The sequence below is a fragment of the Terrapene carolina genome, unplaced genomic scaffold (genome assembly GCF_002925995.2).
Source record: "Terrapene carolina triunguis isolate 2854851 unplaced genomic scaffold, T_m_triunguis-2.0 Scaffold67, whole genome shotgun sequence".
Classification (NCBI taxonomy): domain Eukaryota; kingdom Metazoa; phylum Chordata; order Testudines; family Emydidae; genus Terrapene; species Terrapene triunguis.
The window spans coordinates 26121929-26148951 of NW_020664418.1; the positions used below are offsets into that span (position 1 = coordinate 26121929).

The window sequence follows — 27023 nt, forward strand, 5'->3', positions numbered from 1 at the left end:
ATCCAACTGTATTTGAAGTAATTTACACATTTCTTGATTTTTTTGGGTGGCGGGGGTGGGGGAGGAAACAAACAAACAAATACTTACTTTGAACTGAACTTTGCTTTTTAGAAAATGAACATTTTCAGTGTTCAGAAGTTGAAGTCCAGGTTCACTAGGCCCTAACTCTGCAGATTCACACACACAGTGAGATCTACTGTGCATATGAACTTGCAGAATTGGTGCCTTAGTTGATATTCCATTCCATTGTTTTGGTCTCTTCGAACAATTAATGTTTCTGCAAGTGTTCCAAACTATTCACACCAATGCAGACACTTGTGATTCTGTCCTGAAAAATGTGCTATTTTATTTGCCAGTTACAAAGTGCAATTTCAAGACAAACTTCTCTAACAAGCATCCAAAAACATGAAAAACTTGGGAGTAAGCAAGGCATTTATTAGATGTAGATTATTAATCATTTTAATTAAAAACACGATCTCTTACTTTGTTTCTACAGCTGGTGCCGAAGTTTAAAATCTTGGGTTAAGGTTGGGGAACACATTCATATTGTGAGAAACCCTGAGGCATGCCTAGTGTCCTCCAGTAATATGAAATGCTAGAGCAACATTAAGTAACAGTACATTTTTTAAAATAAATGCAGCTGTGACTAATATAAAGTTACTCTTTTAAAAAACTCATTTTAATAAAACCATAAGAAAACATTTAAAAATAAACTTAGCATTATTTTTTAATCTCTGGGATTATAAACAAGATGTGAAAAATCATCCCTGTATTCAAATACTCACATGTAGAGTAGATGGAGTAATTTCTGCTGGCACATGGAAGTTGGGCATGAGAGGTTAAGCCAAATTTTGAAGAAATAGGCTTCTGAATCAAAATCCAAAATCACATAATAGAATAATGCAGCTACTGCCCTTTGAAAGCAAAATTCTGCTCTGTAGTTATCCATTCCTCTTTCCAGGGCAAAATGGACCAAGAACAAATCCAAATCCAAATGTAGGGCCTTGACTACAAGACTTGGTCCTGATTCTACAAACATTTATCACTGAATATAATTGCTTACAGCTAACTGTAGTACAAACCGAGGTCTCAGTCCAACAAAGCAGTGAAGCTTTAGTGCTTACTACTGAGTAGTAAGCAATATGTTCACTAGCAAGTGTTTGTAGGATCAAGTTCTTTGATAGTTACCTAAGGTACACAGCTCCGCTGTAAACATTCTGCAAAAGAATGTTGGATACTAGTGCACCTTTTTTGGGCAAACAGAGCCCTTAGGACTGTAACAGGTGATCTATCCAAGAAGAAAAGAGGTGGCTTGCAAATTAATGCCCTTTTACAGGAGAATTATAGATTATATTAGATTGAAAATAAAATAAATTAGTTTCATTTTACAAAAAGAATTACAACACACAATCAGAAAAACTATACAACTGTACAGCAGTCTCTCCTTCAATGTGTTTGAAATATGACAAATTGCACTATACAGCTTCCTCTCAAGAAGCAATACATATTGCATTTTCACGCTGCTCTTCTTCCACAACCCCATGCAAAACACTGTCGTCAGTAGCAACTTCAGATCTGGAGCTACTAAAAAGCTGCACACAGAAAATGTTGAGCAAAACTCTCGGCTGCTGGTCTTCTCTGTGGCTGCTTAGCTTAATTCTTATAAGCTGCAAAAGGCACTTGCTTATTTGTAAGGAATGCATTGATTTGTGTGTTTAAGATGTACTATTCTTCACAGTAAACTCCAGGACTCTCTTGAATGGGGTGTATGTCCTCACAGGTCTTGACGTTTCAGGAGACCTTCTGCTGTCGATGTTTGTACTACTAAGAGATGAGAAAGACATTTTAACTGTCAAAGTCTGTGGTGTTCAACTTGTTTTGCTTGACATGTAATTTTGCGCAGCTAGACTGTAAACTTCACTGCAAAGAACTTGTGTCTTGAAGGTTCTTTTTGATACTGGCTCTAGAAGCTGTACTGCACGTTAGATACACGCCAGATATCTTTTTAAATGTCACGAAGAACTCTTGATAATCTTATGCCAGATACTAGCAAGTTTGAGATGTGAGCATCAACAAATCACATATTAGACTATATAGCAACACAGGTGCTCTAATTTAGCATGCTTGAGTCTCCCTAAAGCCATAAAAACTAATAACATGGAATTAAAAAATAAAATTGACTGTAAAATGTTTCATAAAAACGAAACTAGGTAAATGTCACGGATAAGTTTCAAGAATGGGAGAAATCTGATAGCTATGCAAAGGCTGCTTTGAGATCTAAAGGGGCCCCAAGAAGCACCACAAAGAAGGGTTTGTCAGCTTCATGGTGCCATTAAATTATGCTCTAGGCTCAAAGTTGTCAAACAAATTGAAAAACGGACATGGTAGTTTTTATATTAGGAGGGCAAATTATATTATACAAGATAATTTACTGATTTCATGTGCCTACCTGCATTCCTCAAAATTAAATATTTATTTTGCACGGCTGTTAAAATGGATTAATGTACTGCTGGGTGTTTTAAAAATGGCAAAGCTATTGGGGTTTATTGTTCATGGACAATTATTACTTTTTATTTTAAGTGAGTTTTGAGCAAGTTTTATCCCCCTCCTAATGCAAGTGCACAGAGCCTTGGTTATAGCAGAACAAACATGGTTCCACTGAAGCATGTAAGAGAGAGTGTAGCCCATACAAATGGGCTGTGAAAACACCCTTCCCCTCAAAGCAAAGAAAGCAGTTTAGGTAAAGGCTCAGAAGATAAAACATAACTACGCAGATCCACTGGCCAGTCCCCATGTAGGGCTGGGAGCATGTACAATACCTACAGCAGCCTTAAAAAGGAGCTCTACTGCCACTACTCAACCTTTAGAAGGAGTCACCACTTTTTCCTCCCACCCCTGAAGCTTGTATTAGTCAGGCTTGGAACAGGATTCACCTAGTTACACACACGTAGTTCAACAGTTAATATGTTAATAGTTATATTGTAACAGCTTTCAGAGGCGCACTTACAGCAAACAGTGGTCAACAATATGTTATTTCCTATATTAGGTTCCTGTAGTATTTCAGATAATATCTAGCAATTTTAAGCAAACACTGACTTTTTAAAATAGTGATGGACCATGTATGTTTTGAACACACAACATTAGCCTAATTTGAATTATGGATCAGCCAAATTCCAGTACTGCCCAACATACTAGATACTTTATGCAACCCAACTGAAGTGCTAAAGTTCTGCTGCTATGTTCTGCTGCACTCACAGTAGGAAAACTTGAATGCTATTTTTCCTATAGGTCACAAGAACAATTCTTTGATATCCTCCAAAAGGTGGAACTCCAGGGGTCTAGGTTTAACTCCCTGCTCATTTCAACCTTTTGTAGTTAAATACTCCAGGAGTCTCTACCATGCTCCATCATTTAAAGGAAAGAAACATGTTTGTTGTAGGTGTCAGAAATTAAGTCAATGGTAAATATCATTTCTATGCTACACACCACTCTGTATGCCATGAAGAAAAAGATCATTAAATAAAAGTACGTTAACTATTAGACTGCGGATAAGTTCTCGAGAAATTACTGTTGGTAGAGATATAAACTATTGTTCCAAATCCACATGCTGTTTTAATGGATAGGTTTATTGACAGAGTGATTTTCTGCGGAGAACCCTTTCCAGTAAATTAGTTGAAGCTCTGAATACCTGGATGGAAGATCACATCCTACTCCGATCTCTCTTGTTTCTACATTAGTCCTTGGCTGGGTTTCCATTAAGTAGTCCAACCTGTCTTGTAATTCTTTATTCTGGAAAAGAAGGATTTTCTGCATGACCTTTCAAGTTGCATTTTCCGAGAAGACAAATAAGTTTAAATGATTTCAGCTCATTAACATTGTATTCTCTCTTTTAATTAATAAAGTCCAGTATAAGGCTTTCTTCATCAACATTCTAAAAATATTATTTAGAATACACAAAATTTATTTATTTTTGGAAAATAAAGTTACTGTGACTGTAAAACATAAGTCAATCAATGACGTTCATATAGAATGCTAGATTTTTCTAATGTCTCTATAGTGTAAATGCATAACTATGTTACAGAAGTTCAACATGAATGTGAAGATTATTTGTTTATTACATGCATTCATGATGATCCTGATGTCACAACTATTTCTGTTTCCATATTCAAGACCAGTTACTACATACAGTGAATTTACATAAAGAAAATATCAGACCGCATGGTTCTAACTTTAACAGTTCTTGTAAATCACATCAAAACAATTTTAACCCTTAAAAGAGTAAAGCTAATTTAAGTCCTTACCTCGCATTCTAGGAAAGAGATTTTTTCTAGAAGCTGCATTATAAACAATTCCTTTTGCATGATCTTTTTCTTTAGTATTTCGATCTGTGAATGAAAAAAATAAGGAAGATCTTAAGGCAAAGAGGTAAAAAAAAAAAAAAAGACTTTATTCCATAAACAGAAACCAAAAGTCATTGGATTTCAGTGTACAGCCAATATTGTACTTTCTGTTCTAGAATGTGTATATATTCCAAAACAGTTTGAATTCAAAAGAGTCAGCTTGGATGGTTTATACCATGATCACAGACGTGCACTAACATGGCTTATGGCAGATGCCATGATCATACATGTGTACTAACATGGCTTCTGACACTTCATGCATTTTTAGAATATGGAAAGTAAACAAAAGTTTTCAAGTAACAACTAGCTGATATAAAAATATGTAACAAAATAAAACAGGAACTCCATTACAGGGTTCAGAGGACTCTGCTCTCAGGGGGTTTTGAACTCACCCAAAACTTTTATTATATGGTTGCTAATCTCTTGCCCTTTTTTTGGCATTTATTTGGCATAGCATGCAAATTAAAATATTTCTATATGAAAACTTTTATATTTCATAGTTGGGGGAAAAACTCATTACCAACAATTGCTTGTCAGATTGATGATAAAATAACAATAAGAGGCCACCTCAATAGTAATGTGACATTTTCTGTGCTCTGTAGGGAACATTAACATTGATATAGTGTTAATAACTTAAGATTCTCCCCTTCATTAGGGCAACCTTTCACCACTCAATTTGTGCAAACTTGTCCTAAAGCTAATTTACCCAGCTACAAGAGGATCTCCCTTGAGTAGTGGGATCCTTGCATATTCTAGAGCCACTGTAGCAATTTTTATCACACGTCCCTCCCAGCCACCACTGCAATGGATGTGGCCAGAGAAAGATGGGCATGGCCAGGATGCCACAGAGCTCCCCAGTTGCAGTACCAGTCCCTTGGGGTCATTGGTAGCTGGCTCAAGGCTGTTCTTAAACTGGGGGGCTGGTTCGGCTCAAGTAGCCTCTGAAAGCCTCTATTGTCCCCCCCTTTTGTCTCTCTGCCAAGTTGTGCTGATGCTGCTTGCCTGCAGCTGAGGTTCTGGCCCAATATGTGCATTTCTGTCTCTTGTGAAGGAGTATTTTAAGAAACCTGTTGACTGATTGCTTAAGTGAGTTCCACTGAAGTTGATCTGAATGTTGTTTAGAACAGAACACTAGTAAACTACTCCATTTTGTGTTTTGAGCTGACAAGATTGAAGAGATGAGCACTGAAGGCTTTGCAAAAGTACATTCTAAAAATCTAAAGGAGAAAAAGGAACGCAGCTTGTTGTGCGTGTGTGAATATGAACTGAATGATGTAGTTTCAGGCACGAGAGAGACACAGCATCAAGAGTGACAAAAGATAGCCCAGGTTACAACCTACGTTACAAAAACTACACTTTTCAAGAACAGTTTCAGGTTAACTAGTTGTGCCACTACAGTGGACCTGTCATAGCCTTAAAACATTGTTTTAAAACCATTCATGATACGGCTAAACCGTGCTAGCCGTGATGGTTGTTAGTACACAGTTTCTGTAGTATAGGCTAGTACAAAGAGGGAATTTTGGAGGGAGGCCTGAGAGGAGCAGCAATGGACATTTTCCAGTATTTACTACACGTATGTAAGAAGTGATACCTGAACACTGTACATAGAGTGCTGCAATGCAAAACCAATGCTACATTCAAAGTATATGAATTACTTTGTTGCTCCAGATTTGTATGTTGTATTAAAGGGCCATTGTCTAGACTTTAGGCCTGAAATTTAGGTTATTAGTAATACACTAATATGTATTAGTAATAAATGACTTAATATACGAGACTGTATCCCTTTAAGAACAAAATGACACTACTTAGTTATTCATCCTATTAACAAATAAATATTTTAAAATTAGTTTTTAAGTTATTAGTGATATTTTCTAAACTGTTTAAGGATTCCTTAATGGTCTGGATGAAGGGACGCTGACAAGTTTTATGTTACTAGAACCATTCCCCTATATTATTAAAACTGAAATTTCTTTTAAATCTAGTTTTTTTATTTGCTATATATACTTTGTTTACTTAATTTTTTTTCCAGCATGGATAATAATAATGAAGTCAGATTAACTTTTAGGTAAAGCTGGTAGAAATTTTTCAATGAAAAGATTTTTGAGTGAAAAACAAAAAAAATAATTAGTGAAATTTTTTCACGGGCTCTGCTTTCAGCTTCTGAATGCTGTAATGTTTTGCTTCCACTGCCTAGAAATACTTAAGAACAACCTTTTCTAGTGGTTTTCTGAAAGGTCACATTTCTGTTTACATCCCAACTATATTTTGGAATTTGAGTCAATGGTGCCCCTCTAATATAAAATACAATTGTTGGTATAAATATAGCTTTTAATCTAAAAAGAATATATTTTAAAGGCTGCAAGTCATGTCCTATGTGCAGCAAAAGGGCTGATAGCCAATAGCATTTACTGGATTCTGCAATCTGTATGAAGCTAAGTCACATCAGGACTTAAACAATTAAGTTCCAGTCCACCTTTACTGAATAATCAACCACTTAAAAAAATCAAAAGATCACATTAACAACTGGAATCTGGTTTCACTGAAGTCAGGATGAATTTTGATGTTGGATTTCCATGGAAGCAGAATCAGACATCAAGTTAGACTTTTAGCAAACCTAGGCCCCATTCCTGCCTACTTCTGCATGTAGCATGTCCTCCTGCTCATGGAGTGCCCCATTGACATAAGTGATTTTACCGTTAACCATAGATGCTGGAATACAACATATGAAAAAAAGTCATGCATGCAGATTCTTCTTTAGACCTGCTATACTAGTATACAACCTAGCACTGTGCAGATGAAGGAAGGGGAATGCTACAGGACCTGCCGCACAGCAAAACTGGATATGCCATAGCACAAAAACCTAAACATTTCCCCACACACACAATTAAATTCAATAGTTTGGGCTGTGAGCCAAGAAAAATTACATAAATACGTATAACTATGTTGCAATAAGAAAATTATAAAAATACCCATGAGTAATAAAAATAGGTATTTTCTATAGAATTCTCATTAAACTAAATGGATTTTACCCTGTCAGATTGCTGAATGGCCGTGATCTTTACATATAAATTTTTTAAGGAAAAAAAAGTAAAAAACTATTTATTCATAGAAGTGCAGTAAAGTTTTATTTTATTTAATTAAATTTAAAAAAAACAGCCAATCAGAAGGCAACGGAAGTTCCAAATAATTCAATTTCCCACTTATAACTGTCACTGTGGTACACTGGAGAGATAAGGTGTTTGTGGTAATATCATTAACATGCATCAGAGTAAAACAATTTCCAAAAGCCTGGCCAGCTTTCTCTCTCTTTCTTCATTTCATTTTTTTTCCCCTTTTTAAAATTATTTTTTATTAAACTGTTTTTTGCAATGAAATACACCTTTCTATGTAAAACTCTCTAACATGTCTGAAAATAATCAATAAAAAAAGTTTCAGAGAAAGAAGAAAAGAATCTGAAAAATTCAATTTAAATATTAAATACAATGACCATCACTTTCACAAAATATCCATTGCAAACCAATATAAAAAAAAATCAATGAGTGCAAAAAACCCCAAAACAGTTCTAAACAGAAAGACCTGGAAAAGGTTAGAGTAAAACACAGATGAAGAAAAACAAAAACAAAAATGCAAAGAACTTAAAGCATAAGATTTGTGAAGACAATAATAAAAAGAAGTACAGCCACCATGGGTATTTAGCTTAATAAAAGTGATGTGTCTAATTTGTATTTTTAATAATTTATTTTCAATAAATGTGTCATAAAAAGAGGTGCCAATTCAGTTATTATTGAAAAAAAGGCAAGAGTAAATTCCATACTGTAAATTTTTCAACTAAATGATAACGATAAAATACATAGCAGTGAAGAAATGCTATGATCAACTCATCCATTTCTTTGCAAATAGGGGGTTTATTTTCAGTTCAAGCTGGTGCTCCTTCATCTGTCTTTCACTTTAAATAGCAGATTCTTCTCTGGCTAAAATATAGTTCCATTAGCATGGTCATTTAAAACTAGAATTTAAGTGATCTTTTCAGCTTTCATATCTTCATAGAAAAGTAATGTTTATAGCACCTGCAGACACTTGACAGCTATTGATCCTGGTCTTTAATTACTGCTGTGTCTAACACTATAATTATAATTATAGTTCAGCCAGCATTTTTATTATAAGTGGGTTTAGTCTTTTCACAGTTTTGAAAGTGGAATATATGGTGGTATTTGGCATTAATATTCTGTTCCCCTGCCATGCACAGAAGGAAATCATTTTGGTATCAGAGATCTGTATGTGTAGCGAGAGCAGAGGTTCAGCTTGAAACCAAGTACAGCTGTGTAATCAGAGGACAATTTTACCCTTACTGAGGCAGATCCTGTTACTGGAGATATTACACAGTAGTTGGTGCCAATTCTGATTTTTAAATTAATTTGGAAAACAAATGTTTTTATTCAGAGTAGTAATCTAATTAGACACCAATAAACATTTTTGAAAGCGAACTAGGGCCTTACATCTTTAACTTTTCATAACAGCTTATCTTACTGGTTTACATAGAGTGATTATAATTCAAAAGCTTTATACCATGAAAGATAAAATTGAGCAAAGAAGCTGGTTCAGTATCACACAGTCAGGTACAAGTAGATGTAGTCTGATTAAAATGGAATCAATGTATATATTCCTATATATTCCACATCTATTCAGAGTTAACACTGTATATACAGATCTGAATGATCTGGAAATGGTCTAGGGAGATTATATCTAGAATTAAAAGGAACATATTGAAATCCAGAATGGAACATCAAAATGGAAAGCTTGATGGACTCTTCCACCTCTCCCCAACATGGTATTCTATGATTTGGCATCAGATTTACTGCATTTGTGTTCCAACACAGGAGCCACTAATGGCTCTGGAGACTGAACTAAACACACCAACAGCAACATACCTTGGCTCATTTTAACATGGCTTTATGGCTGCAGTTCAATTCTATTAATCCTTTTCTTCAGTTCCTTTGGAGGACTGTGCTAAAATTGTAGATGAGTAAGTATACAAGTGTACAAGAAAAGCAAAGATTCTTATGGCCTTAAAAGCGTATTTGTTTATATCAGTAAAAACAATATGGGGTAAGATCAATAGAGGATCTGATTGGACCATGTGGATTACACTTGCAGTGAGTTGTTACACAAAATACCTAATTCCTCAAATCCTATAACACTGATATTTTATATATTATATATAAGTAACACTTAATTCAATCCAAGATTTTAGCTATGTTGACTAAAATGATCCTTATCCAGTAGGGGCGAAATACACCCAGCAGTGGACAAGCCACAGACGTCTCTCCACGGTGCAGGGAGGAGGACAGAGGTGCAGAGGGACTTTGCACCCCTAAATGTGGCAGAGCTATTCTCTGTGCCAAATGCACAGAGGCCAGCATGGAGAATGAGCAGGAATGTAGCCAGTGAGCTTGCAGTTATTCTGACCCTTTGAAGGGGACAGTCAGGGTCTTGGCAACTGCTGCAGTCCAGGACCTGGAGGAGCCACGGCCACCACAAAGGGGCTACAGAGCTGCTGAAGCCTTGTCCATGAGCTGATAGTGGATTTAGACCTCCACATCCCCTGGGTAGAATTCTCCATGCGGGCCTGGTCTATACTATGACTTTAATTCCGATTTAGCAGCGTTAAATCGAATTAACCCTGCACCCGTCCACACAACGAAGCCATTTATTTCGAAATAAAGGGCTCTTAAAATCAATTTCTGTACTCCACCCCGACGAGCGGAGTAGCGCCAAAATCGATATTGTCATTTCGAATTAGGGTTAGTGTGGCCGCAATTCGATGGTATTGGCCTCCGGGAGCTGTCCCACAGTGCACCATTGTGACCGCTCTGGACAGCAATCTGAACTCGGATGTACTGGCCAGGTAGACAGGAAAAGCCCCGCGAACATTTGAATTTAATTTCCTGTTTGCCCAGCGTGGAGAGCACAGGTGACCACAGATAGCTCAGCTCATCAGCACAGGTAACCATGCAGGCCAATAATCGAAAAAGAGCACCAGCATGGACCGTACGGGAGGTACTGGATCTGATCGCTATATGGGGAGAGGATTCAGTGCTAGCAGAACTTCGTTCGAAAAAACGAAATGCCAAAACTTTTGAAACAAATCTCCAAGGGCATGATGGAGAGAGGCCACAATAGGGACTCAGATCAGTGCTGCGTGAAAGTCAAGGAGCTCAGACAAGCCTATCAAAAAACAAAGGAGGCAAACGGTCGCTCCGGGTCAGAGCTGCGGACATGCCGCTTCTACGCCAAGCTGCATGCAGTTCTAGGGGGGGCCGCCACCACTACCCCGTCTCTGACCGTGGATTCCGAGGCGGGGATAATCTCATCAGCTACACCTGAGGATTCTGCGGACGGGGAAGAGGAGGAGGAGGAGGAGGAGGAAGAGGAGGACGAGCTTGTGGAGAGCACCCAGCACTCCGTTCTCCCCAACAGCCAGGATCTTTTTCTCAGCCTGACTGAAGTACCCTCCCAACCCAGTATCCAAGACCATGACCATGGAAGGGACCTCAGGTGAGTTTACCTTTTAAAATATAAAACTTGTTTTAAAAGCAAGCGTTTTTTAATGATTACTTTGCCCTGAGGACTTGGGATGCATTCGCGGCCAGTACAGCTACTGGAAAAGTCTGTTAACATGTCTGGGGATGGAGCGGAAATCCTCCAGGGACATCTCCATGAAGCTCTCCTGGAGATACTCCAAAAGCCTTGCCACAAGGTTTCTGGGCAGTGCAGCCTTATTCTGTCCTCCATGGTAGGACACTTGACCACGCCATGCTTGCAGCAAGTAATCTGGTATCATTGCATGCCAAAGCCTGGCAGCGTATGGTCCCGGTGTTTGCTGGCATTCAAGCAACATCCGTTCTTTATCTCGCTGTGTAATCCTCAGGAGAGTGATATCGCTCATGGTAACCTGGTTGAAATACGGGAATTTAATTAAGGGGACAGAGGTGGCCATTCCTACTGGGCTGTTTGTCTGTGGCTGAAAAGAAATCCTTCCCTGCAGTTAGCCAAACGCGGGGGGGGGAGGGAAATTGGCCCTGAGCTTTTCGCGTTTGGCTAGCAGGGATCTTCCCTGTTACCAGCCACACGGTGGGGGGAGGGGTACAGCGATCATCCCAGATAATTCATGGCAGGAGGGGCGAGGCGGGGGGGTTAGTTTGGTTTCTGCAGGGATCTTCCCTGATACCAGCCAGGGGGTGGGGGGGAGGGATAAAGCAATCATCCCAGAGAATTGGATGCGGGGGGTTTAGTTTGTTTTCTGCTGCTGAAGGTTAACAGGAAAACCGCAGCAGTCAATGGGCTTTGCTTGGTATGTGGGAAAGGAAGGCGCAGAAGCCGAAAGACAATGGCTTACCATGGCTGCATGCAAGCTGAATTCTGTTGCCCGGACCTGCATCTGTGATCTCTAACACCAAAGCCACAGGCACTCAATACTAAGATGGAAAATGCTACCTTGTACTGAAATCACATGTGCTATGTAATGTGAATAGTGTTGTTCACCATGAAAGAGTATAAGCATTGTTCTGTAAAATGTATCATTTTAAAAACTTCTCTCCTTTTTTTCAACCCTCCCTCCAGCAGCTGCAAATTTTTCAAGCCTCCCTCCTCCGTCCCAAAGGCTATCTCAGATAAGGCGGCGGAGAAAGAGGACACGAGACGAGATGTTCACGGAAATAATGGAATGCACCCGCAATGAAAGAGCTCATTTGAATGAGTGGAAGGACATGGTATCTAAATTTAGGAAAGATGCCAGTGAACGTGAGGTCATGAGGGATGCTTGAGATGAGAGGTGGCAGGCTGCAATGCTGGGGCTGCTGCGTGATCAAACGGACATGCTCCGGTATCTGGTGGAGCTTCAGGAACGGCAGCAGGATAACAGACTGCCGCTGCAGCCGCTGTATAACCTCCCTCCCCCCTCACCATGTTCCACATTCTCCTCACCCAGACGTGTAAGAACACAGGGGGGGAGGCTCTGTGCACCCTCCCACTCCACCCCAGTGGACAGCCCAACCAAAAGGCTGTCATTATATTGAATTTTTTCAGTGGCCTTTTACTTCCCTCCTATCCTCCTCCCAAACCTCACCCAGATTACCGTGTCGGTTCTCTCCCTATGTTTATAAATCAATTAATAAAGAATACATGATTTTTAAACGATAGTGACTTTATTTCCTTTGAAAGCAAGCTGGGGGAAGGGGGAGGGTGGGTTCCTTTCAGAGAATGAGTCAATAAAGGGGGCGGGTTTTCATGAAGGAGAAACAAACAGAAATTTCACACTGTAGCCTGGCCAGTCATGAAACTGGTTTTCAAAGCTTCTCTGATGCACAGCGCTTCCTGGTGTGCTCTTCTAATCGCCCTGGTGTCTGGCTGCGTGTAATCAGCAGCCAGGCGATTTGCCTCAGCCTCCCACCCCGCCATAAAGGTCTCCCCCTTACTTTCACAGAGATCATGGAGCACACAGCAAGCAGAAATAACAATGGGGATATTGGTTTGGCTGAGGTCTGAGCAAGTCAGTAACGATCGCCAGCGACCTTTTAAACGGCCAAATGCACATTCTACCACCATTCTGCACTTGCTCAGCCTGTAGTTGAACAGCTCCTGACTCCCGTCCAGGCTGCCTGTGTATGGCTTCATGAGCCATGGCATTAAGGGGTAGGCTGGGTCCCCAAGAATAACTATTGGCATTTCAACATCCCCAACGGTTATTTTCTGGTCCGGGAAGTAAGTCCCTTGCTGCAGCCGTTTAAACAGATTAGTTTCCTGAAGACGCGAGCGTCATGAACCCTTCCCGGCCAGCCCACGTTGATGTTGGTGAAACGTCCCTTGTGATCCACAAGTGCTTGCAGCACCATTGAAAAGTACCCCTTGCGGTTTATGTACTGGGTACCCTGGTGCTCCGGTGCCAAGATAGGGATATGGGTTCCATCTATCGCCCCACCACAGTTAGGGAATCCCATTGCAGCAAAGCCATCCACTATGACCTGCACATTTCCCAGAGTCACTATCTTTCGTAGCAGCAGCTCAGTGATTGCTTTGGCTACTTGCATCACAGCAGCCCCCACAGTAGATTTGCCCACTCCAAATTGATTCCCGACTGACCGGTAGCTGTCTGGCGTTGCAAGCTTCCACAGGGCTATCGCCACTCGTTTCTCAACTGTGAGGGCTGCTCTCATCTTGGTATTCTGGCGCTTCAGGGCACGGGAAAGCAAGTCACAAAGTTCCAAGAAAGTGCCCTTACGCATGCGAAAGTTTCGCAGCCACTGGGAATCGTCCCACACCTGCAACACTATGCGGTCCCACCAGTCTGTGCTTGTTTCCCGGGCCCAGAATCAGCATTCCACGGCTATAACCTGCCCCATTAACAGCATGATCTCCAAAGCACTGGGTCCCGCGGTTTGAGAGAATTCTGTGTCCGTGTCCATGTCCATGTCCATATCCTCATCACTCTCGCCGCCGCGCTGCCGTAGCCTACTCCTCGCCGCCTGGTTTTGCAGGTTCTGGTTCAGCATAAACTGCACGATAACGCGCGAGGTGTTTACAATGTTCATGACTGCTGTCTTGAGCTGAGCGGGCTCCATGCTTGCCGTGGTATGGCGTCTGCACTGTTCACCCAGGAAAAAGGCGCGAAACGGTTGTCTGCCGTTGCTTCCCTGGAGGGGGGGGAGGATATACCCAGAACCACCCGCGACAATGTTTTTGGCCCCAACAGGCATTGGGATCTCAACCCAGAATTCCAATGGGCGGAGGAGACTGCGGGAACTATGGGATAGCTATGGGATAGCTACCCACAGTGCAATGCTCCAGAAATCGACGCTAGCCCCGGTACATGGACGCACACCACCGAATTAATGTGCTTAGTGTGGCCGCATACATTCGACTTTATACAACCTGTTTCCAAAATTCGAATTATATAAATTCGGATTAATCCCGTAGTGTAGACATACCGTAAGAGGCCATTCACTGCATCTTTTGATAAAAGATGTTAAATTCCCACCCTATGGCCTTTCATGTTGGGAAAAGCCATTAAGAAGCAATCAAACCTGATTGTATAAAAGCTTTAGGGGACTATGATACCCCTGATGAGGAGATGTTACATTTAAAAGGAAACATGGGAAAGGAAGCAACAACTTTGGATGAGTATAAAAGATATATTAAATAAAGCATTAAATTAAACACAATACGTAGGTACAGTACATTGACATAAGTAACATTGCATAAAGTGAAAATGTGATCTTCACTATGTGAGGAATGTAACAAGGATATTGGCTCAAATACGCACTCTTTCTGGTAAAATGTTTTTAAAATAACAGCAGTAATACTTCAATCTTCCATAGTGCTTTACATTTTGCAAAGAGCTAGGCAAACATTAACTCATGGAAACTAATCTAAAACACACACAACATCCCAACACACAGAAAAAGAAGGTATTTGGTATCAGCACTGGCAGTGTAAAACAGACACACAGTATGTGGGGCAAAAGACCAAAAAGCCATGAAGTCAGAGTCTTAGAGTAGGGATATCTTGCAGAAAGAAGTGGGTTTTAAGCAGCCTGTTCAGGGCATAGATGAATATGTATGGGGAGAGAATGAGCATGACAAGTTAAAGATGATAATCAGGCTGAGAGCCTGACAGGAAGGATGGCAGAATTATTCACAATGAAAGGTGTGGGTGAGAAGTGTGGAGCAGTTTGGGACAAAAATAATCCTCAAACTCTTCTCAGACTCACTCCTGGATCCACTGCAATCTGGCTTCTATTCTCTGCACTCCACTGAAAGTGTTATCAACAAGGTCTAAAGGGCACCTTTCTGGCTAAGACTTGGAGCCTCTAATCCATTCTTATTCTTGATCTTTACTTAGCCTTCAGTACTGTTGGTCACTCCCTACTAGACATCCTGTCCCCCCAGGTGGTTTTCATGGCATTGTCCTCTCACCATTCTCCTCCTCCTTCTCTGACTGTTATTCCGGTATATCCCATAACCCCTCTCTGGGGGAGCCCCAGAGGGCTCTAACCTAGCACTTGACATTATTCCCTTTACACCTTCTTTCAGCTGTTCTTATCTTTTCTCACAGGTTCCACAAACATCTCTACACAGAGTCACAACTGTTCCTCTCTTCAGACCCATACTAGCCCATCAAGCATATCTGACTATTTCTCCAACACTGTTATTTGTATTACAGTAGAGCCTAGAGATCCTAATCAGAGCTCAAAGCCTCATTGATGTGCATCCCCTAAAACATTCTGGATGGCTAGTCATCAGCTCAACTTTAATATGGCCTCTCTAAAGCCCTTTCTTCTTCTTCTCAATGCTCGCCATCTTACCTCATTTTCTGTTGTCATTGACCACACGCCCATCCTCCCTGTCCTGCAACGTCAAGGTCATCTTTAACTCTCAATCTCTCACCACACATCCAGATCATCATCAAATCTTGTATTGTGTCTCTCCACAACGCTTAGAAAATCCAACCCTTCCATTTCATCCCATCATTGAAGATGCTTGACCATGCTCTTCTCTCTCACCTTCGATACAATGACTCCTCAAATTCCCTTCCTTGCTAAAACAGACTGTCAATCTTCTCTTTGAAAAATTGTTCCCCTGACTTCTCCTGGCCTAGGCACTCAAGTTTAAACCTTTCACTTTTTGCTTCAAGGCTCTACCAAACTTCACCCTGGACTACATCTTGGAACTTTACTTTGCTCTCTTTCATGTCAACAAAGATGCTGGTTTTGACATCTACTTCATTTCTTTTGCCCTCTCCTGTCCTCTTCTATACTGCCCTCTGTGCATGGAACAAACTCTCAAATTAAGTGCATCAGGCTCTCACTCTCTCCTCTTCCCAATGTCTTTCACAGACCCACTCTATCTGAAGCTCCAAACAAGGTTGAGAATATTTTAAAAGAAACAATCTAATACAACTCCTTCCCCTGGGTCTCCCAGAGCGCCCTGTCTGTACTGAAAAGTTAATATTAGTTTTATACAATTCGATCTTGAGATGGTGAGAGACATCTGAGAGGAAATAGCCAGAAATGTAAGGTTAATGGTGGAAAATTTGATTTGGGCATCATCAGCATAAAGCTAGGTATCTGAACCCATGAGAGTGAATAAGATCATTAAAAGGAGAAGCGAAAGCAAAGAACATTGCCCTGGGACAAAGATGTGGGGAAGGAGCAGAAGAAGGTCTGCAAAAAGAAATGTTGAAGGAGTTAACAGTGAGATTAGAGGAGAATCAAGAGAGTACAAAGCAATAAAAAGCCAAGGAAATGAGAATGACAAAAAAAAAATATTTAAGAGAATGATAAAATCATGTCAATCTTTGCCTTTTTTAAAAAGGGACTATGTAAATGGCACAACTTTTACTTTTTTTTTTTTTTGGCTAAATATAATCCATTTCAGAGCTGGAGGCTTGAACATGTGTATTGATTTATCAGGCTGGATTAGATCCAGCAGTTATTTAAATTCACCCAAGATTTACCACATGATGATATCATCCAGTTGAAGTTATTTCTCAGTACATCACATTGTACATTTACATGAGTATTGTATATTATAAAAGCCATTTATATTTTACTGTTCATCTGCCATTAGTGAATTTGACAGCAGTAACATGGTGATACATGACAAACAAAAATGGACAAACCAGTTATAAACATGACGAAACTTATTACATTACAAACACACAATGGACTAAACAATACAGGACCGACAAGACATTACAACACTGACTAGAATGCTAAGCCTTTGTCATCTTTTTAGGAAGACAGTTGCTGTACAGGAAAGATCAGATTTCATTCTAAGAGTCTGATGTTTCATTCAACTTTAATTTTTAAATAAGCCATGTTTATTGTATTCTAGGCATTAGAGCTGAGATTTTTTCAAGGGGCTCTATCAAAAATCAGTAAGAATGAGCATCTTATTCCCTCCAGACTCAGATAATATCTTATACTTTTTTTAACGTCATCGTTTTAATTCTCTGTGTGTATTATATATATATATATATATATATATATATGTATCAGTAAAAACAGATTTAACATAGTTGTAGTAACAGATATTATTACTCAAACTAGGTTCAGTGTAAGTTATTGCACTAATTTAGAAAGTCCCTAGGATGTTGGACTGTATAGCTTCATTTCTTAGATTCACTGAGGAATTCCAAATGTTTATGATTCTCTGCCATTTCTGCTTTGCAGTTGCTCTTCTTAAGCCATGTTCCCATACTGCTTTTCTTTCTATGTGTGGGCTCCTTTGTTGAAAAATATATAGATGTTGTATCCCACACAAGTATAGAGTTTTGTTAATAAAAATACAGCATCCCAGTTTGGATGGTGACTCCACCTTCCATGTTTCAGTGCTGCTTCTTTTACAGTCTTAAAAGTATTTCCATATTACAACTGGCGATACCATGTAATATGCCTGGAGTTTCTGAAATGTCTTGATTAAGCAGTTTTCAGCTGGTTATGTAGCCTTTTTTGTCAAGATTCCTTCTCTTTTCCATTTGTTCAATATAATGTGTATCTTCATTATTCGGGGTAGGAGTCACTCCTTAACAGATGGTATACAAATATTCTCCCTTTCATGCCAATATCTGCTACAATAAAAAAAAAGGATATAGCTTCTTTTTCTTATGCCTGGCCGCCACTTATTTTCCAATGAATCTGAGACTAAATGTGGAGAACAGCTCGTGTGCCATGACCTGGAGACAGTTCAATTCAGTAGGTTAGGGGAATGTCATTCTAAATTTCTATTCTGTAGATAATTTCTTGCCAAGGAAAAAAACCAATTATTTCCCCTTTAAATCTCTCTCTTTCCCAAAATGCTCAGTTTCAAATTTCAAATTCATTCCTCTCAGTGATGAAATGCTTTATTATGTCTAATAAAGTCCCTTGTGTAATGAAAAGGTGATCTTGTTTTTACAGCATAATAAGCAAAAGCAAAGGAAAGAAACTTCAGATCTTTTAAATTTCACCAGGTTGAAATTTCGCACATTGTCACTCACTGTTTGTTTTAAAAAACTAAAAATAATTTGATTTAAATTTTTATGTTTCATTTTAAGTTCTTTTAAGTTGTTGTTTTTCGTAACTTTAAGTCCCTGAATGAGGTTTTTTGGGGGATGGAGGCAATTACATCTATCCTCCACCAATACAAGAGAAGGAAAGATCACTTTAAAGAGCAAGATTTCACCCAGGTCCCTTAGACACCTGTTTCAGTTTTTAAGTAGACAAAGAAAGTGAGGCAAAGGTTTGGCAGCAACACCATTACCAGGTCAGAAGCACTGCTATCATCTTGCCTCAGGTCTCATACGTTTGCATCTGCGTGCCCAGTTCTGTGTCATCTTATTGGTGGCTGATCTCTCCAGTGAAAGTGTTTTGAAGAAAATATTTCTGCCCACTTCAATGTGACAGTTCTGCCTAAGAGTTTCATCACCTTTGACCTTTCTTTCACTGCATTCAGGAGCCCTGTCTGGCTAATAACCAAGTGGTTACTTTAAGATGTATACACAGGAGAGCAGGAAACAGACTATTGATAAGAGTCTCTCAATTTTCCCATATTAATGCTCACTTCGATGTATTCACCGAGATCCAGATGATCCACCTTCTCTGACAGTCTGTCTCCTTTCACTTCTTTTCCTAAAAGCACCTGCACTGTAAACTTCCTAAAGTTGGTACAATTTCTTTTTTAAAATACGAATATGCCATGCCACCAAACATTGAGATTCTCCACCTGCCATGGTGGTGGGGTCTTTCACATGCAGCCATTGGCATGGTAAGTAAAAAGGAAGTACAGTGTATTGTGTGAGGGGGCAGGGCCAGAGGACTATAGGAAAGTAGTGAGAAACAGGTATATTAGCCCCAGGCTAAACAAATCCCTGTTACCATGGTAAGCAAATGGTAGTTGCTCCAGATTAATCAAGACACCTGGGGCCAATTAAGATATTTCTAGAAAGCAGTGGAGACAGCTAGGTTGATTGGGACACCTGAAGCCAATCAAGGGCTGACTTGAACTAGTTAAATGCCTCCCAGCTGTAGGAGGAAACTGTGCTGCTGGAGAAACTGGGCAGGACAAACCCTATCAGGCACAAGGAAAGAGGCTCTGAAGTAAGGGTGAAGTAGATGTTGAGGAAGTGGGGGCTGCTGTGGGGAAGTGGCCCAGGGAATTGTACTTGTCCTGTTTCAAAAAGTCAGCTACAAATAGCTACTACTATTAGGGTCCTAGGCTGGATCCTGGAGTAGAGGGTGGCCCCGGGCTCCCCCCTCTCTCCCTGATTAATCACAGAGACTGAGAAACAACAGAGACTGTATGAGGGAGGGTTGCTTCTTCCCACCTCCCTTGCTGGCTTATGATGAAAGTGGCTCAGTAGGCTGTGACCCTTCTCCCTAGAGAGAGAGAAGGACTACATGGAGGGTTACAGTGAGCCTCTGAGGCTAGTGTAATCTGCCTGGAAATGTGGGACCCACTGAGACAAGGTTGGAGGTTTGTCACAATTGGGAACCCATTTATTTAACAAGTAAGTTCTGCTTTGAGAAAATCTGTCAGTGTTAAATCATCTGCAATTCTTCCCTACTTATAACACCAGACTTTATTCATATGCAACAACAACAGCTGGCAAGAAAGTTCTCTAACCAACAATTATCTTTTTTGTGTCTCACACAGTAAAGAAACCCTATGAGGCTGCAAAATGGCTTTGTGTGGGATCAAATGCAAAGAGATGTTGAAGGTCACAGACTCCAGTAAACTTCCATTTCATCTCTAATTTAAACATTTATTTTCCTCTCGCAGTTTCTGTGCTTCTGTTTAATTTATGTCTTGAAACTACTAGTAGTTTGTCTAGCTCAAGCTGACCAAACTTTTACTAAAGCATGTAAGATGTGGGTTTATTTTAAGATAGGGAGAACTTTGGAGAAAACACTGTCTTGACATGTCGAACACAGAAGGTTGATCTCGGGCTTGATCTTTGGTCCTATTGAAGGCAATGGCAAAACTACCATTGAATTCAATGCCAGCAAGACTGGGGCCTCTATGAAGAGCAGGGTTTAATAGCATTATTTTATGGGATTCCTTCTGCATCAACTCTTAGTCACTTTGTTCATCTTCCCTCACTGCTTTCCTACATCCATGCTTCACTTCTGACTGCTCCTTTTGGACATGTCTAGACTAGGGTTGACCACAACCTGCTAAAAAACTCTCTTTTAAATCTTGGACACTGTCTACACTTGTGTTTAAAAACATATTAGGGAAAGTGTACTAGCTAGCATATTTCCTAATCTAGACAGCGTCTCCGTCAGCCCCTTCTAGTTTCATGCAACCCTTCACGCTTGTAGCAGCTCCTTAATTATTGTTTGCTGAGTGCCCTCAGGCTCCTCCTACAACAGAACTGAAGATCTACCTATTATGTGGAGCACTCTAGCCATAAAAAATCCTTTCCAGTCAGTGCTTGCTCAGTTTTGGATGCTTCTCTCTCTTATTTATTTGGCACCTTCTACACGTGGGACACAGAATACACCTCTACCCCGATATAACGCGGCCTGATATAACATGAATGCGGATATAACACGGTAAAGCAGCGCTCCGGGGGGACAGATCTGCGCACTCCGGCAGATCAAAGCAAGTTCGATATAACGCGGTTTCACCTATAACACAGTAAGATTTTTTGGCTCTCAAGGACAGCGTTATATCGGTGTAAAGGTGTCTATGGGATTTCACACAAACTCTTGGTACAAAGGTAAGGGCTAGCACAAAGCTGCCTCTATATAGGAAGAACAATGGAGCTAGGCTGAAAAATTGTAAAAAGGAAATATCTTAACTTTTTCATACAGGAAAATCTTATGGCAGAGGGAACAAGAATTGGGGAAAATAGGAAAAGAAATTGGGTAGAAGGGTCTAAGTTTTGATATTTGCTTCTCAAGGTCCCTCAAATCCTGGTGTGAACAGTGAAAACAGATCCCCACAGGGTTGATAGGTCTGGTGGGAAGACTGCACTCCAACTTTGGGGCACCTGGTACCAGATCTATCTCCTATTAGAACCTATAGGAATTGGATCAGGCAGAGATGAGGCACTATCTGGCTGACTAAGCTGTACAGTCTCCTGGGATCTAACAATCATCCAGTTGGGATGGTGCCATATTAAGATACTTCTATGGCCTCCATTACCATAGTGTCTGAGCGCCTGACAAACTTTATTGTATTCATCCTCACAGCACCCCGGTGATACTGTCATAATAAAGATGTTCAATTCAGACCTCAACTATCCCTCATTTTAAAGGACACCATTCATCTTAACCTCTCGCCACTTATATTCCACACAGATTTGTTGCTCCTTCACTTTTACTGCTGAAAATAATTTATATCAGAATAAATAAAAAAACTGAGTTTATAGTGTTCTTTACACTGAAAGAATGAATCTCATAGCATTTAAGTCTACATTTGGGTGCTGAGATGTAACAAAAGCTTATTCTGTAGTCAAGCAAGCAGATGCTTACCTGAGCTTCTAACTTAACTTTATAGATTAAAGCTTCTTGTTAAAAAGAACATATTTTCCTTCACCTGATAGAAGCATTGTTGATATTTCAACAATCCATCTAATTTAGATACCACATATTGCTGTTCTGGGGTTCCTAGAGTAATCTGTTTTTTTAAAGTCATGCCACAGTGATGTCCAATTGCATTATAAAATAATTTCCTAATTGTAAAATACTTTATCACTCTTTTTCAATGATACTACTTAAATGGATGTTATCATTCTTCATAAGATGAACACATCCCTATAAACAGTAGGATGGGTTTTTGTTTTTAAATAGAGACGAGCCATGAATGTACTGCAATAATGACTAATAAAGTACTTTAATAAATTTTACCTCCCCAAGTGACTAGCTATTTCCTTTTCCATTATCTAAATATTTTAAAAGACTAACAGAACCAGCTTTAGTTAGGGGGCATTCATGATTAGAAGGAAGTGCTGCAGGGCAGACCCTGAGATGGTATAAATCATGATAGGCCCATGGAAATCAACCAAGAATCATTCCACAGGGAATCATTTCCTCTTTTAAGTGCCAAAAAATCTTCCATACCTAGGCCTGTGAAATACTGGACCTTACACTTGTCACTGCTTGAGGATTGACCACTGTCCACATTTCAGGGAAGGAGGGGACCCATTTATTTAGCAGCATGTTTTTTAAAATGACAGCTTTTTGAAACTGCTCTGAGGTTGGGAACGTTAGAAGTAATCTGAGGAAAAGAGGAATCGGTGAGAAGAGCATGTGAGGCAGTCAAAGGCACATGATAAATGCAAATGAGCAACTGCTCTACAATTTAGCATACGAGTTTCACAATACCATATGAAGTGTGTACATATGTATGCATGATGTATATGTATGTTGTATATTAATGCCTTTTATTTGCAGTTTTGAATGTAACGTCAAAATATAAATATTAAATTCTACATTTGATATGAGGAAATGTTCAGACATTTAAAATTATGACTTGACAGCCGGCTAACGTTCCAAGAACAAGGGCAAAACATCCCTATCCAGAAACCTATGTTATCATTGTGTGTCAACTCTTGATTAGCAGCAACGCTAAGCACTGTTTTCAGCAGCAGTGTAAAAAAAAAAGTTAAAATGAATGTTCTCATCTTTGGAACTAGAAAAACAAACCAGGATAGAGAAATTTTCATAGCAAAGCAGTAGTACCACAATACTGAATTAAGGGAGGAATTCCTATTCAAATCAGCAACAGCATCCATAATAATTCTCCACCACGTTGAATGTTTGTCCAAATCTAATTGAACTTGAATCTTCAGAGTCCTCCTTGACTACAACATTTGGGCCGAATACACTAGTGCAATTTGGCTGCCCTATGTCACTCCAATTTAAACCCAATTTAATGTCCAAAACCCTATGCCATACCATCCCAGTCTGGCCTGCCTCGGACTCTAGCTGGCCTGGCTGCTGGAACAGCACTGGGGCACAGGCCGCTGGTAAATCAGAGCGGAATTCACACGGAAGACTGCTTTACCTTCTATTGGAGACCAACCCAGCCCCAGCTGGCTCCAGGATTAGAGAAGCATAAGGGTGTATTAAAGCCACCTCTTCTGCACAACATGTTTCATAGATATATTATTAAAAGCAAATAATCCTTCAGCTTTTTCATTCCACAGACCACTTGTTTAGAGAAGGAACCAACCTCCTCACCCACCCACCCAATCCCCAACCCCCACTATTTGTGTGCAGCACTTCTCCATTACTCACTGCTTTATTCTGAAAGAGTTCTATTCCATGGACCACCTGGAAGGGATCCAGAACTACCACTGATACACGGACTATAGCCTGAGAATCACTGGTATAAACTGTTTTAACTTCCTCTTTCTGCTTTGCAATATACAAATGCATAGCTCATCCACTATTGATGCAGTAAGTATCATGGTGTAAGAAGGTAACGTGCTAAATAAAGCAGCAAACAACATGCAGGTCTTTTGGTAGTGGAACAGGCAGAAGGAGTTAGAGAGCTCCCTCCTGGGCTATGTATTCAGCTTTATGGCGTACAGTTAAAACCTCCAAGCAGCTGTTTAGGGAATACATTGTTTTGCTAGAGCTCACCTCTTCAACCATATGTTTGACTTTCTTCTGTTGGCAATGGACCATGTCATCCAGATGTTTGATTCGTTCTCTAAGACCAGCTGCAACCTCTTCCAGATGCTGTGACCTGATATAAGATATAAGAACTAAGTAAATATGTAGGAAGCCATGCAATGTAAACAAAAAACAACCAAACAAAAACAACCAAACAAAAAATAAAAAACACAATGCCAAAGTAGGTCAAGAAAAGGAACCTCGTTAAATAAGCCAAATTCCCCTGACAAATGTCATTTCCTATATTAGTCTAAAGTTCATTTTTATAGTTATCTGTTTGGTCATTAGTCATTGTCAGATACCACCCACTTAGCTCTCCTTTACCTTACATATCAGAGCTGCCAACATTTAGAGAAGTTTCAAACTTGTTCAAACAGAATGATGATCTGGTATCTTCTAAGCACTCAGCCCTGGAGAGCTGCATGCACATTATGGTTCGTTTTAGCACTTACAAACCATTATCTGATTAAATCCCCACTTCATAACCAAGAGGCAGATATTAACCCCATGTTACGAATGAGAAAAGTTAGAGTTCACAGAATGTCCTCACTGAGCTGTCCTACAGTCCAACATAGGATGTGGTACAGAAATTGCTTTTTTTAAAATGTTGTGAATATACATACTAAAGAAAAAGGTAATTAAGATATTGATTGCAAGGATCCTAGCAGCCTGATTTTGGGTGCTCAGCCCTTCTGAAAAGAGTCAGGCCTTTGTCTTTTATATCTATTTTAAAAAAGCATCACAGATGTGCATGAAACTATACTGACCTAAAAACACATATTTCTCAGCAATGCAATGTACTCTACCTAATCCATCCTGATTGCAATCAACTTCTCTCACAAATAAAGCTGAGAAGGATGAGTTTTTGCAAAATAAATTCTCTTGCAGTTTTCCTACATAAAATGAGGCAAATATAATTTGGGAAGGAATTATCCAGCTGGAATATACTACAACCAAAGATTCAGGTTTGAAAAACTTAACAATGCTAGAAATCTGAGTAAGGAATAAAAGCCCACCTCCGTCTGTCTGAATGGATTTGAGATTTTGCTCCAGATATCTGGATTTCATGTTGTACCAGTTGTTTTTGTAGCTGGTGGCGTTCCTAAACAAGAAAATGTTATTTCTCCATTTCTTCACATTGTAAATTAAACTCCATTAAGTATATTTTATTGTGATTTAAAAAGGCCCATAATATGTTAAACAAAAACAGAAGCTGATTCAGCTACAAGTTATTACTATATTACAAGTGGAGCATGTATTTCCAACAGCCAAGAAGCACAGAATGGAAAAAACAAAGCTTGAATAAAGAGAACCTGAGTTCTCAGCTGAGCACTAAGATAAATAGCAATGTTTTCAGTATTCAGCACCAGTTTGCCAGTGTCAAGGGGCAGCTTTGCTTGCAATTTTGTATTTTGTAGGTAAGTGCGACTCTGAAGGATAAAGACATGTGAGCTGAAATGCAATTCTGAAAGAACATTATCTTTCTGACCCACAAAGGGACTCCATCCTTCTAAAATTATTATAGGTAGAAGATATGATTACATTTAAGGTCTTGGATGCAGAGATTAAATGAACCACATGACCATTGTTGATTATATGAATATCAAATTTTCTATATTGTTCCTCCAAAAGGATCTCCTGATCCAATGTATTTTGGCAGAGATAGGAGGCGTCTCCCTATTTTTCTCCCAAAATGTCCCTACTTATACTGTTCAAATGTTACCGAGCATGAGTGCTGAGAGGATCCGTGCACATGTAGGGTCTGATCTTGCTCCACTAGAGTCAAAGCGAGTTTTGCCATTCATGTCAATGAGAGCAGGATTGGGGCCTTAAATAACAGCCAAATATTTAAAGAGCAACACAAGCACAACAGCAGGTGTTTAGCGCTGACTGCATAAATTAATGAACTACAGTAAAGTAAAAGTACAAATGTATTTCCTAACACCAAAGACCATAATGTACCATTTTACTCATTGAATACCACCTTGTAACTACGAATAACTCCACTAAACTCAGTGGGACGACTTGTAAAGTAAGGAATTACAATCTGGCCCAAAGTGATTTATCCAACATTACTGCTAACTGTTAATATAAAATAAATGAAGCTATGTCACAGCTAGATCTTAAACTGAGAAGAGTCCACCTAAGTAGTTATAATCCAGTCAATGCACTTTTGTTAGTTGGGCAAAGAGGACATTAATATACTACATATAGTTTAAATAAGGGTTAGTAATTCCATCTAGCCAGCAAGTGTGGGTGGTGATGTTTGTTTCTCTGTATTAGCAAATAATTAGTGGTTAGATTTAAACTGAAGCTAAAGCACAACAAGAACATAGCTTTTAAGAATTGAGTTTTATTATGTTTTAGGATTAAAATAACCAAAACCCTACGTTCTTGTCACCACTCAGGATTTCTAGTGAGTCCTTACTTCTGCATTTCTGTCTTTTAGACAGTAAATTCTTTGGCAGGGATTGTATTCATTTTCATATACTGAACAATGCCAAACACGCTGAAGGCACTAAACAAATAATATTGCAGACTCCATTACTGAATACAATGGAATCACTGATAATGTCAGACTAATAATTACAATGAAATTGCCTTTAGCTGACACTGGGGGAATAAACCTGTTTCAGACATCAGGGAACTTCCAACAGACAAGATTTGGATAATAACTGTATGTGTGAGTAGAGGCACTGCACTACTACTAGACTTACATTAGAACAATTATCTCAAAACCAGTATGCGTTTCGCCCTGGAACAAAGTCCATAAAATAGAAGAAGGCAGGGCAGGAGATATAAGGAAATGACAGAAAAACTGCTACAACTCGTTCTACAGCAGTGCTGCTAACGTCACAAGAGATAAGTGTCTGGCAGCATTTCTGCTTCCAGGGAGTTACAAGTCAATTGTAAAAATATGCTCAAGGCTGCAGCATGGTAGACCATATTTGAGCCAAGGA

General features: G+C 39.6%; 1 protein-coding gene across 1 annotated transcript in view; it reads right to left on the reverse strand.

Annotated features, from left to right (window-relative positions):
* The window catches only part of LOC112110105 (myocardial zonula adherens protein), an 87921-nt gene that overhangs the window by 17980 nt on the left and 42918 nt on the right, over positions 1-27023 (reverse strand). Inside the window, exons 9-13 of the mRNA XM_029910748.1 lie at positions 25080-25165; positions 24031-24136; positions 4302-4385; positions 3689-3789; positions 1727-1824 (exon numbers count right to left, since the gene is read on the reverse strand). Coding sequence (XP_029766608.1) covers positions 1727-1824; positions 3689-3789; positions 4302-4385; positions 24031-24136; positions 25080-25165 — 475 coding nt within the window. The remainder of the gene's footprint in view (positions 1-1726; positions 1825-3688; positions 3790-4301; positions 4386-24030; positions 24137-25079; positions 25166-27023) is intronic.